The 14,385-nt window shown below is 41.5% G+C and overlaps 1 protein-coding gene across 2 annotated transcripts in view; it reads right to left on the reverse strand.

The window, feature by feature from the left end:
* RGS7 (regulator of G protein signaling 7) overlaps positions 1-13,206 on the reverse strand; it is a 225,059-nt gene extending 211,853 nt beyond the window's left edge. The window contains exons 1-2 of one of the 2 annotated variants that reach the window (XM_070740653.1): positions 13,130-13,206; positions 11,972-12,098 (exon numbers count right to left, since the gene is read on the reverse strand). In XM_070740653.1, coding sequence (XP_070596754.1) covers positions 11,972-12,049 — 78 coding nt within the window. In that variant the 5' untranslated portion in view covers positions 12,050-12,098; positions 13,130-13,206. The remainder of the gene's footprint in view (positions 1-11,971; positions 12,099-13,129) is intronic. The other variant, XM_070740670.1, reaches the window with a different exon arrangement.
* Positions 13,207-14,385: the final 1,179 nt, after the last annotated feature.

Consider the following 14,385-nt stretch of genomic DNA (forward strand, 5'->3'; position numbering starts at 1 on the left):
ACACTACCACACTGGTAGCAACTCATCCCTGCTCTGGTTATAATTATTTAGTGTTCAAATGCAGAACCTATTCACCTGATTTCAGTCTGATCAGTTAAACTCCATATAAACCAGTGGTGGGTTGCTACTAGTTCGTCCTAGTTAGGTGAACTGGTAGTGATGGGAGGAGGCTCCACCCACTGGATGTCATCAAAAATGCTCTGCGCATGTGCAGAAGCTCCCATTCCCAAATGAGTAGCAAAGGTAAGTGAAACCCACTACTATTTCAGAATCAGTAGAGGTCCCTTACTTGTATTTTCAAAGCCACAAATGACTTTTCCTCAAAATATGCCTTTGTATCGTATTGTCTATGTAAATGCCTCCTGTACTATCAGAAAAACATTGCTCTTTTCCACTCTACCTTGTATGTTGGGGACTGTTTACATACAGTACTTCTATGATACCAGCTCAACTTCTCATCGATCTACCTTCTGATTGACCACATAAGTCTCCATACTCCACTATAACTAAATCTCCAAACCTAAGCAAGAGGAGCCAAAAAAGCTGGATTTTAGGGCTTGATGCACATTTTAAAAATTATCTGAAAGAAATATTTCAGACTCAAGTGTAATGAATTGACTCTTTAAAACAGCCACCTTGTTTAAGATTCACATGGAAAAGCAAGGAGCATTTTAATGAACAGCAGAGTTGTCCAATACTTTTAAAAGGTCTGAATACCAACTCCTCAATCGCTTAAAAAGTATGCACATACATTCATTTATTGCGTTTTCAAATCACCAGCAACCAAAGTCAGACTGGGTGTTCGTTTAATTAAAAACCTACAGATAAAACAGCGGCCAAACAAATAGAAAAAAGTTCTACAAGGGCAAGAAAAATGTTTTGTGGGCTTAGAAAAATCCATCACTTATGGTCAAGGAACTATTTTAACTATCTGGGGAGAGATACCTTTTACCGAAAGAACAGTACTGCTCCAAACGTCTTATTCTTTTCTTGGTTATGCTTAGCTCTATCTCCTTTGTGGTAAAGTATCATGGGTTGTCATGTATACATTTATAAACCATGAAAGATTGTTCATTAATAAATAAGGCAACATCTGAAATAATGTGAATTGAGAGAAATAATCATGAGTGGAAAGGGATTATTGACAATTGGATGTAAATTGGATTTTAAAATTCTTCCATGTTTAGGCAATTATTACAAGAAAAAGTAAAAAATTAGGTATGCTTTTTTTCTTTTAAGAGGAAAGTACATTTAGAATTACAAATCATACATAAACTTAGTTTTTCTCCATTTTCTAATATTATTTTGTTGGATATGAAGTTGTAACCTCTTGGGGGGGGGGGGAAATTAGATATAAATTTTGAATACTAATAATAGTCTTAAAATATAGAGAACCATGGCAGAATTCCAAAATAACTACATCAGGGGCTAACTGCTAGGAAAAGAAATTCTCAGACTGTTTTATATGGAAAACTAAGCTTAAGAGCTATTTATGGAACAGATTAATGATCTTTTAAAATACCAGATTGTTAGCCTTTCCATTTTAGTGGTTAAACACTTTAATTGAAGACAAAAACTCTTTTCAGAAGCATGATTTGGGATGAGCACATTTATTAACGTGGCACAATGGTAATTTTAGTTATCTTGCCCACACAAAATCTTTCAAACAAAATAGTGATCGCTAACTTGAAATAATTGAGTATCCTTTTTTATTCCACCATTTCCGCACAAATCCCTGTAGAACTATGGAAATAATGATTATAATTTAAGTCTTGATTACATGAATTACTAGTATTATTTTTGTTTCCATAACATCAACCGGATCCGCATTCTGAAGGTGAATACACACATATATGCCTACTTTAGAAACAACTTAATAAAGAAAGTCCATGTATCATATTATGAGATGCAATGGTGCAATATTTTGAGTCTTCTTTATTTTTACTGCAATGAAATTGTTGTGCCAAATTGCACATCTACATCATTGTAGATCCAAATGGATGCAGGTGGTTGTTCATGTGGTCTATTCTGAAATAACTTATAGAGATCTATTCTCTTACTTCTAATGGATATTACTGTTGGTTTTCATATAGTGCCAATATCAATAGCTTTGTGGTCAAAAAACCCAGGTGGCATAAGAGATTCAAATCCCATCCATCGAGGAATAGATCTTGTTTCTATTACATGAGCCGGGGTGGCGCAGCAGGTAGAGTGCTGTACTGTAGGCCACTGAAGCTGACTTGTAGATCTGAAGGTCAGCGGTTCAAATCTCATAACTGGCTCAAGGTTGACTCAGCCTTCCATCCTTCCAAGGTGGGTAAAATGAGGACCCAGATTGTGGGGGCAAGAGCCTAGCTCTGTTAAAAAAATGCTATTGCTAACATGTTGTAAGTCGCCCTGAGTCTAAGGAGAAGGGCGGCATAAAAATTGAATGAATGAATGAATGAATGAATGAATGAATGAATGAATGAATGAATGAATGAATGAATGATCTTTATTTTATATAACACATTAACTAGTTAATGGGAAGTGAAGAACACTGAATCAGTTGACCAAGTCAATTAAACCTAAAGGAGTTAGCCTTAAAAAATATTTGTCTGCTTGGAATTAAATTGATTAGCCCCATCACTTGAATGCTGATTAGGTTAATGAATTTCCCCTGATCAATAATCAAAATGAAGCTCTAGAGAGATCCCACAAAATATAGCTCTTTTAGGCATGCCATATCTGTGCCCATATCTGTGCCCATATTCCTTGCAGGAATATGTAAAAAAAGGGGAGGGGCAGAAATATGTATATTCTGTATGGTCTGTATAATGACCTACATTTATTTAATCTATTTTAAATAAGAAAAGATGTCAAACAATAGAAACAAAAATGAATCTCTTAGCCTTCTTTGTAAGGTGGCACAGTGGTTAGAGTGCAGCAATGCAGGTTATTTCAGCTGAGTGTTAACTGCAGTTCGACAGTTCAAATCTCACCAGCTCAAGGTTGACTCAGCCTTCCATCCTTCCAAGGTCAGTAAAAAGAGGACCCAAGTTGTTGGAGGTAATAAATGAAACAGTGTATACAGTAAGTCTAAATGCTATTGCTATTTGGGAAGACTGTAAATGCAGTATTCACTGATTTTCAGCACATTACCCCCAACATTCTGGGTTATTGTCACGTGGAGAGGTGATCTTTGGGTGAACCATCTTATAGCCAGCATTTACATTTATTTGTCCAGTTACAGTATGTATAGTGGTACCCTGACATACATCACTAGATTACACAATAATTTAAGTTTATTATGACCTGATGACAGAGAATTTCAATAGGCAATAACTTAAGATGCACCATCTAATGTTGCAGACTATGACACTACACTTCCATAACAATTCTAATAATTTGTATTCTCTATTTTTTGCCAATGTTAAGGGTTCATAAGATTAATATCAGAGTCAATGACCACAGATGCCTCAGTATTCTGTTTCCCATTCATTTCTTAATTATCTATTATTAAGTTAAACTATAAGAATAATCAAGCTTGATGATAATAAAAAGGTATTTTTAGGTCTGGATATGTAGAATAGAGTGATACAATAGAAATTATTAAAGAATGGAGAGGATCACATTAATTATATATCAATGAGTTGATTTTGTTTTGAAGGAAAATTACAGGGTCAAAAGCTGACCTATGCTCCAGGAAGTTTCCCTCAAACCATTGTAAATCATAGCTCATAGGCCCTAATTAAATAATCCAGTCTCACAAACTTTCAATATGGTAAGTCTTCAGGATCTTTGAATGTGCATATAAATGCTTGTGTATAACACATACATAGAATTAGATGTTTAAATCTATAAAAGGGCAAATTGAATTACAATAATATTGCTTTGAAGAGGAAAACTGAGCCCTGAAACAGAATTGCTAAATTAAAATTAGTAATGGACAAGGGAAACACATTGGAATTTATGTATGTTTGGTTGTGGCACCCCATTTGTGGAATTCATTTGTTACTGGTAAAGAGGGGGACATGATAGCAATGTACAGGTACTTGAGGGGTTGCCACAGAGAGGAGGGGATCACACTATTTTCCAGGGCACCAGAGGGCCAGACGATTGGAAGCTGACCAAGGAGAGATTCAACCTGGAAATAAGGAAGAACTTCCTGATGGTCAGAGCAATCAACCAATGGAATGGCCGGTCAGAAGAGGTTGTGAATGTCACAACTCTAGACATTTTCAAGAGGAGATTGGACTGTCATTTGGCTGACAATTTAGTAGCTACCCATCTCAACAAGTGACTCTTGAGTGGCAAACAATATTAAAAATAGCAATATTGCATTAAAAATTTCAAAAATGATAAAACTGTGGCAGGGGTGTTAAACTGGCGGCCTGTGGGCTGGATGTATCACATGCAGGCCATGCCCACACGGCTTGCAAAGCCAAAAAAAGAAGTCACAATGCTTCACATGACATCACGTGATGTGATCAAGTTTAACATCCGTTGTATGTGGGAACAATCTTGGGAGATAGGAGAAAAAGATGCTGCCTAGGAAATGATCATATAAGAGAAGGCATAGACTGCAGTTGCATAACAGACAAAAAAAAACTCAGAAAGGAACATCCCTAATTTCTAAGGTTGTAAAAAAAGGATGGCAGGAAATATAGTTAGATTTGCAAGACTAATGTCAGCCTTCCCAGAGTCATCACCAGCTGAGCTAATTCTATTTTACTGTAGGACTACATTAACAAAATCTTCCAAATCAGGCAACCTTACAACAATTGGAACAATTGTCCTTAAAATTCCTAATCCCTATCTCTCAACAGAAGAGAATATCAGCAGCTGAGGGTTGAACTGTGAAATCCTTGGTGCTTTCTGAGCTTTCAAATGTTTCCTTATGCAAGCTAGTCAACATAATCAGTGTGAGTTGTCATCAGAGAGTGCACTGATGATGTTGCTGAGCTGGGTAATGACATATCTCCAAGCAAACATCAGCTCTCTACATGGGGCTACCTTTGAAGAGTGTTCGGAAACCTCAAATCGTCCAAAATGCAGCCCACGAGCAGTTATGGGCTGCATTGGCTGCCGATTGGTTTCCGGACACAATTCAAAGTGTTGGTTATGACCTATAAAGCCCTACATGGCATTGGGCCAGACTATCTCTGAGACCCCCTTCTGCCACACAAATCTCAGAGTCCGGTGAGGTCCCACAGAGTTGGTCTCCTTAGGGTCACATCGACCAAACAATGTTGGCTGGCGGGGCCTAGGGGAAGAGCCTTCTCTGTGGGGGGCCCGGCCCTCTAGAATCAGCTCCCCCTGGAGATTTGCACTGCGCCCACCCTCCTTGCCTTCCGAAAGAGTTTAAAAATACATCTTTGCCGCCAGGCCTGAGGACATTAGACCTTCCCCTCTGACCAACGAATGTCATTAGTGTAAGTATTGAATGAATGCAAATGAATGTTTTAAAGTACAGTGATCCCCCGATCATTGCGAGGGTTCTGTTCCAGGACCCCCCGCAACGAGCGGGTTTTCGCGAAGTAGCGCTGCGGAAGTAAAAACACCATCTGCGCATGCGCAGATGGTGTTTTTACTTCCCAGCAGCGAGGAGCCGAAGATTGGGGTTTCCCCGCCGCCCACACAAACTCCTCGCTGCTGCCGCGCCCGCCGCTCGCCCGCCCTTCGCCCGGCCACCCGCCGTTCACTCGCTGCTCTCCCGGCCACCCGGGTTCGTTTGGCTTCAGGACATGCCGGCGGCGACGTTTTAAAACAGCCGCGCGGCTTCCCAACTGAGTCCTGAAGTTCGCCTTTGACTTCGGGACTCAGCCGCGCGGCTTCCCAACTGAAAGGGAAAGCCCCCCCAGGCCAGCTCCGATCCCCCAGGCCGGCTCCGATCGTTTTAAAACAGGCGCGCCGCTTCTCCGCTGACTCCTGGCGAACTTCCCCGCTTTAGGAGTCAGCGGAGAAGCCGCGCGCCTGTTTTAAAAGATTGGAGCCGGCCTGGGGGGGCTTTCCAGCAACCCCCGAGCCCCCAACCCGGGCGAAGGGCGGGCAAGCCGGGCGAACGGCGGGCGAACGGCGGGTGGCCGGGCGAAGGGCGGGCGAGCGGCGGGTGGCCGGGCGAAGGGCGGGCGAGCGGCGAGCGGCGGGTGGCCGGGCGAATGGCGGGCGAGCGGGTGCTGGGGGGCTTCGCCCTCCCGCCAGCAAGAGGGGGAAGACCCAGGGAAGCCGCCCAGCAGCTGATCTGCCCGGCGCCATCTACGCATGCGTGCCCATAGAAAAAAGGGCGCGCATGCGCAGATGGTGTTTTTTACTTCCGGGTTGCAAAATCGCAAATTAGCCCGTTCGCAATGATCAGGAACGCAATAACCGGGGGATCACTGTATAATTTTTAAGAAAGTTTTTGGTATATTAATTGGATAAACTGTATTGTTATGTTTTTGGTATATGCTGTGAGCTGCCCCGAGTCCGTGGAGAGGGGCGGCATACGAATGCAATTAATAAATAATAAGTAATAAAATAAAATCAGACAGCACCCAGGACTCCAAAGCTTTAGCTGTACAGTACTAGCAGATACCCAAGGACGGGATTGAAAAATTTTAGCAACCGGTTCTCTGCTTGGTGGCTGGGTGGGTGTGGCTCAGGGGCGGAATGCCATTACTGCCACTATCAGTGTGCTGCACACGCAGCTTCATTTCTCTTGTGTGCATGTGCACGCTATGCTTGCACATCCCATGTTTTTGCTTCTGCGCATGTGTAGGAAGCAAAGACATGCTGAAATCTCACTAGGGGACGTGCATGCACATGAGATTTCAGCTATTTTTTTTCTTCCGTGTATGAGCGGAAGCAACAAAATCTCACACACACGTCCCCTCCCGAAATTTTGCTTCTGCGCACAAAGAAGAAATATTTAAAAATTTTAAGAAAAAGATGGCAGCGCCCACAGGTGCTGTAGCGACTGCACATAAATTGCACAATCTGGCCAGTGCACCCTATCGTACCAATAGCAACCCCCTATTGGTGTGACCATGGGGGCATGGCCTACAAAGCCTCCTGCACCATGGCAGGGAGCATTTTTTCTCTCCTTAGCCTCCTTAGCCTCCAGAGGTGAGGGTGAAAATGGCATCCCCCAGGCTCTGGAGGCCCTCTGGAGGCTGGAAATGGGCCCAATTCTGAACTTCTGGTACAATTCAGTAGGCCCGCTTTTCATCCTCCCAGGGCCTCCATGCAGGCCATACACTTACCTGGCATCCAAAACAGGCCGTTTGAAGACTCCTAGGAAGGGAGGGGCTGTGTGGACAGGGTCAGCCAGTCCTTGCATCTACCGATTTGGTGAACCAGATGTAAAATTAACATCTGGATCTCCTGAATTGGTCCAAACCCTGGCAGCTAACACATAGTAAAATGTTTAGGTATTGTATTTCCTATTCTTGGCATGGATTTAAGAGACTGGGAATTAAAATATGTTTAACTTGACTGATTTCTATAGTTTATGTTTTCTTTAATGTTATAGACTGCTCAATGTTCTGGACCTGGACTGGGATCTGGCTGGCTGCTCCAAGAAGATGAGCTTTATAGGCTTGTAATTTTCAAAACAACACTTCTTTCTTTCTTTTTCTTCCACATTGGAATTCGTCATATACGACTCCGGCATGCAAAATGAATTCCAATCTTATAAACCCTACAAAGTTATAATTCTTTCTAAAAGAACAGGCTATCTACTTCAAACATCTCCTTATCTCTGGGTCAGATTGAAGCTGATTTCAAACAGTTTTATCATGCATTAAACAAAAGTCAATTCTTCAGAGAAACTGCAAACACATCCATCTTGTTTATAGCACTTTGCAGAAAAGCATTCATCTCTTCCGTTCAATCCTGGATGTGATGTAATTAATTAATTTACACACTCTGAAATAGCATATTAAAACTTCTTCCCCCCCCCCAAGTTTGTCTTTTCTTTTCTCTGACCTTCTGAATTTTGCACTTAACCAAGGACTCCCTTCTACACCCCCATTATCTGAAGAAGTATTACTATGCATACTTTCATCAGATGGCTGTTCTATTTCATTTTCATCATCACTAGCCTCCTCCACATCTGTTAAATCAGGGTAATTAACAGCTTCTACATCATCTTCATCTTCTGAATCTGATATTTCCAAAGGCTGACAGGGAACACTCACAACACTCAGTGACAGCAATTTCTGTGTGAACCAAAGCCAAAATTGACAATGAAGCTGCTGGTGAAACAAATAAGTATGACCTTACCATTAAATGTATGGAACTTGGTTGAAAGTTTGAACAACTGAGAGAATAGCAAACAAAATCATAAATCAGATCTCATAATTTTCAGTTGAGTAAAAGGTCACTATATATCATCTACACTAAACAAAAAAAAAACGGTTTTAAAAAACGGGTGGTTTTTTTGTTGTTGTTGTTATTCAAAAAATAACAGTCCAAAACTCCTAACATGTAGGTATTATAGTTCACCTTCTTATATTTAATTTTGCAATATTTGCAAATACTATATAAGGTATGGAAATTTATAAATGAGATTTCCATGCAAATTATCCTCGCATTCAGCATTTTCATGATTCCTAAAACTCAGCCTATTTTTAAATACTCGAAAGAATTTAATATAAAATGAAAGAAATAGTCTTAGGAAGTTTGTGTCTTTCCAAATTATAAGCAAAGAAATAAAGATGATTTTTGAAAAGACAGAACAGCATTATTTTATCAGCTTGGCAACGTTTTTTCAGAGTAACACAACTGTTCTTCTCTTTAAAAGAAAAACTTATCCTCCAGGCACAATCCTCCTTGCATCCAAATATCTTCAGCTTTGAAATAAAAGTTTATCTAATGTGACATATACCAAAACGAGGCTTTTGTGTGCCTCAACAGGGATTCAGGAAGATTGCTTAATGCATGTAAGAGAGCCCTTTGGAAAGAATTCCAGCTGCTGCAGTGCCACAAACTCAGTTGAAAGAGAAAATAGCACAAGCAGTGGATTGCAAATCAGAGCTAATTCTGGCAAGGCCCCATTACAAGTGGCAATGTGATTCTCAATGTTCAATAAAGAGAATGGGGCTTTTGCCATTAGATAGCTATAATATGATATATATTAAAATTTCTGCAAAACTGCTGCATTGTTTTGTTAACATTTTAAGTGTCTGATCAATATTTCCCTTCAGAGGTATTGCCAGTTGCATTTCCATGCAAAATAGGAAAACTGCATTCATATTTTCAGAATAAATGATGAATGTGAGCTAATGATGCAGAATCATTTTCTCCCCTTGGGGCTTACTCTCAAGTAAACAATGGCAGCACAACTAATCTTAGGTGGGAGAATGATGGAGGTGGAGAGAAACATATTCATTTTTCTGAACATTCACTTTCCATCACCTTTTTTTATTCATTCCAAATTCTCTCTTCCTGCTTCACAACCATTAGTTATCCAACAGGTAAAACTCCAGTTACAGGAATTCTTTAGTTCTTCAAATTTAAGGAGATTGACAATAATTACTTGGACCTACCAGGTATGGCTGAGGTTACAATGCCACATATTTATTTCTCCAACATGTGCTGCTTCTGAAGAATGTTCATAGCCTTTAGTTAGTTCAGACTGATGTATCAGAATGTTAACTGAGGTCAATTATGAAGTACAGTATACCTGACTTCAAGGTTGCCTTGTAGGACCTGTAGCTCCACAACGCTATATAGCAATTGAGACCATTAACCTGAATGAGCAACTCCTCATATCACAGCCTGATAAAATGGCAAACTATTGCAAAGCATACATTATTTTCCTGAAACACACTTAGTGAAGATTTCAGAGTGAATTCTCCTGTGCAGCCATCAACATTTTAATCAGAAGAAAATATCTTGTAAAAACTTTGGCTCTCCAGTAACCAACCCCACTGGAATGCTGTTTTGGTTCCTATTTCTGGTGCTTCCTACAAAAGCAAAACATAGGCATGACAGTTTTTCTATCTGGAGATCCTCTAAGATGATTTGATTCCTTGTTGGAATTTCTTTCTCTTTCTGTAGAGGTAGGTATATTTGCTTAGAGGTAAGTAGAGAAAGAGAAACATTTTCGTATCTGCCTTCCAATTGTCCACTAACCTCTGGAAAAAGTGAAGTTAGAATTGAAAGGAGACCACTTTGGACTGGGGGATTTTTTAATCTACCCATTCACACCATTAGCAATAATAATTTATACTTGGCATGAACAAAAGTACAGTTAACAAAATATTGTCCACCAAACTCAAATACATATCTCTCTCAGGTCATGAAGGAGCCAAGACATATCAAAATTCTATACATATTTACAAAACAGTCAATATGCAGGCACTAAATTCACAATACAGAACCATCATCAAAGGCAACGCTATCTATCTATATTTGCTTATTTCATACAACTTTTGTTTGACTTGGCATATAAAGATGTGCAAATCTAGGTATATTTGCTTAGAGGTAAGTCCATGTGGATCCACCTGGGTATTTCTTAGCAGGTTTGTGATTACTGTGCTCATGGATGAAAATTACAGTTACGTACATACAGTTACACACCAAAAGCAATTCCACTATTAATTTTAGCTACCTTTTTTATTTATTTTGCTTAATGTAAGCACAACTCTGCCTGTTAGCTTTTTTGTAACAATTACATAACAGTATTGGGTTGGGAATGTTTTTGTAGTAAGATATTTCAGTAAAAGCCTGCGCAAACATTACAGACAAAGCATTCAACAGAGTAAGTTAAACAAGCTATTGTGGAGTGTACAACACTTCATCACATGCAGCCTGATCAAGCAGATGAATTGGTCTTAATAATATAGTTTCTGGCTCCAAAAGACAATTCTCTCAGGTACAATTGTTGGAACATAGCAACAAGTAACACAAGCATCTCGTGGAAGAACAAAATACTGGTGAAGGAGAATCAACAGACAGTATTTGGGATGCTTACAACTGCAATATGTTGAAAAGCTGTTGGAAATCAGGTGCCCTGGCATTAGTAACAGGCTTTTCATTAAGAAAGCCCTAGTTATATATAATTAGTCCTTAAAAGTTTGTTTATTAAAGAAAATTCTCATTGCAATACTATAAAAACACTATCTATAAAAACAGAAACCAAGCTATTTCAGTTATTTTCTCTGCATTAGCAAAATATACTTAGCATTTTTCTAACCCTTTGTTAGTGGTGAGAAATTTTTTTTGTACATAAGCTAAACAAACAAGGTAAATTTACATTTAGTCAAAATTACCTTAGTCTAAATTATTCATTATTAATCTAAATCCTCCTCCCCCAAAAATGAAATGTAACACATCGTAACAAAAATGTTGTGCTAATGTAGTTATTGGGTTTTTTAAAAGACAGTTTTAAGTCTGTGGGGCTCAGTAAAATGAGTGGCATCAGCACAAGAATTTTGAACATGCATAAAATATTTCACAATCATCAACTACAAACACATTTTAATGCCATATATCTTCCTCTATTTAATATCTTATATCATTTCCCGACAAAAGGAGTTATATCTGAGTGATTTTTAAAGTTCTGTTGAAGAATATAAGGTTTTACTAAAGTTGAAACTGTTAAGATGTTCCACTTCTTCTATCAAATTAAATCTTCTGTGCAAAAAAAGTGCTTTTATATTTCCACATGGTTTGTAGATAAAGAGTGAATGAAATCAAGAATTTTAACATTGCTATTTTCTCCCTTTCCACTATATGGACCACTCAGATAAGCTAAGCAACATAGATGTAAGATTGGGATTTTAGTTGTATGATTGAAAGGTGATGCGACAGATAGAAACATTATATGTTTCCTACCTACTCTATGCCAGTCATTCTCTCTCAAACCTACCTACTTGCAGCATTGTTGCTGAGGCATTGAGGAGAGGGGGGGGAGAGACCTCTATGTATTTGTGCTGAGTTCTCAAAACAAAGGCAGCTGACCAATGTAATAGACAAACTAATCATTGTTATACAAGTTTCCTACCTTTCTATACACCAATGTATTTGGGGATTCATCAGCGACCCCATTGTTGCTCTGTCCATAGTTATTTCCTTGTGCCATGTCTTAAGGCTAGGGCTCCCAGTAACTTTTTTTGAAGAGCAATTAGCCTCTGTGAAGAATGAAAGTTATCTCGGTCAGATATTCATGCCTGCAGTAGACAGCTCTAACTTTTTTCCCAGTTCCTTAACAGGAAGTGTCCTTTTCACTTAACCCCGTGGCCCTGGCCCAACTCCTGCCTTTAAACCAACAGCAATAATTTTCCTTCCAGCACCATCCAGCGGCCACTGGAAGTTTCATCTTGCCACCCCATTCTTGGCTAACCCAGCAGAGTTTGCTTGAATGCCCATTCAGGAAGCTTTAGCATCAACATCCTAAAACCAGCCTCACAGTGATGTAAGCATCTTTTCTAGCAAAGGTTGCTTTCTTCTCTCCCCTCACCCCCGGCAAAACAAAACTGGCCACCGGACTACAACATTCGCCCTAAGTTTCAACCACTTTCCCCGCAGCTTTGTTCCATTTCTGTGCCACGTTAAAAAGAAAAGAAAGAAAAGAGAGAGAGAGAGAGAAGCGACCCAACGCCTTTGACTCTGCGACAGGCACCCACGTGCCTGCTTTCAAATCCACCTCCTTCTCTCCCAGGACCAATCTAAGGACCTGTTCTCTTCCTCCCTCTTCCTCTTCCACCCCACTCTCCCATGACCCGACCATCTCGCCGAGGCGAAAGCAGCGCTCTGCGCTCGCTCTTCTCCACGTGAGTCGGGACCTGGGTTCGACTCCGAGAGCCGGCTCCCTTAGCTCCTCTCTCTCTCTCTCGAGCCCCGAAACAGTCACATCACAAAAGGATGCTTGGCCATCATCGGCTGGGTTGTACAGTGGTCCTCAACAGCCTTTTCTTTCCCCTCCTCTTCCTTCCTTCCGCCTCCCTCCTGGAAGCAGCCTTCTTAGGCGGGCGTCTGCCTGGTTCCCTTTGGGCAGCAAATGGCAGGCGCGCGAGGTTGTTTTGCCCTGCAGTGGGAAGCGGAGGAGCTGCCCAAGATTTCAGCACCGAGGACAGCGCCGCGGCGCCACTACCGCCTCCTCTTCCTCCTCCTCCAGCCAGGCAAAATTCCCCCACTTCCCGCCCGCCTCCCGTTTATTTACCTCCTGGGCCAAGGTCACCCGGCCGGCGCCCCAGCAAAGGCAGCTCCCGTCTCCTCGGCTGCTCGGAGGAGCCCCCCGCACACACCCCAAAGCCCCGTTGCGATCGATCTCAGCCGGCAGAAGGTGGCAGGAAGCGAGGCTCGTTCATCCCCCAAGCAGTGTGCGCGTACACACACACACACACACACACACACACACACTGCGCTGCGCTGTTTTCTCTTCGCTCCTCCGGCGTTTGCAACTCCCTCCAAAGCTTTGCCGAAGCGGAGCCAGCGGCAGCGGCGAGAGCGCTCTCCCTCCCTTCCCCTGCCCGCCTGCCTCCCTCCCCGGGAATGGAGCGAGCCTGTCCGTCACGTGGGAAAGCGGGACGTCAACGGTGCCGCCGCCGCCGCCGCCACATGGCAACTGCGAAGGATAAAAAATAAAAAAGGATCCCTTTTTTGCGCTCGACTTTCCCGCGAGGGTGGCAGGATTTGGGCGGAGGGGCGGACGGCGAGGGATGACTGGCATGGACGGCGGGTTGGGCAGTAATCGGACCGCGATTTGAGCAAAAGGATTTGGGCAAAAGGAAGGCTTCTAGGGGGAAGAGACAGAGAGAGAAAGCCTCCGTGACTCGCCCGCCTTCCTTAGAATAGAATAGAATAGAATAGAATAGAATAGAATTTTATTGTCCAACTGTGATTGGACACACAAGGAATTTGTCTTGGTGCCTATGCTCTCAGCGTACATAAAAGAAAAAGACACATTTGTCAAGAATCATGTGGTACAAAACTTAACGATTGTCATGGGGTCAAATAAGCAATGAAGAAACAATCAATATTAATAAAAAATATTAGGATACAACCAACAAGTTAAAGAAGCCGAACCTGGCGCGGAAACGCAACGGGGGATTTAAGTTAATCTGCAATCAAACCGCCTTTGAGAAGGAGACCAAGCGGCCGCTTGAGCTCGATTTAGAAAGCAAAAAAAAAGGCGTCGTTTTTTTTTTCTCTCTCTCTCTAACTGCGGCTGACTGCGATTGCGAAGTTCACTTTGGCTACGGGGGGAGAGCTGGGAAAGAGCGGATGGGCACAAACGTTCCGAGAAAACTTGGGAAAGTGTCCGAGCTGGCTTAGAATCTAGAATACTGTAAAATCAAAACGTTTCCTTGAGAAATAAACGTGTGGGCAGAGAAGGGGATTTATCGTGTAAATACAACTCTTGTAGAACTCCTTGCTATGACTAAGGGTCTGGTGGTTTACCCCTCTCATTTCAAA

This window comes from Erythrolamprus reginae, chromosome 1 (assembly GCF_031021105.1).
Source record: "Erythrolamprus reginae isolate rEryReg1 chromosome 1, rEryReg1.hap1, whole genome shotgun sequence".
In the NCBI taxonomy this organism is placed as follows: Eukaryota; Metazoa; Chordata; class Lepidosauria; order Squamata; family Dipsadidae; genus Erythrolamprus; species Erythrolamprus reginae.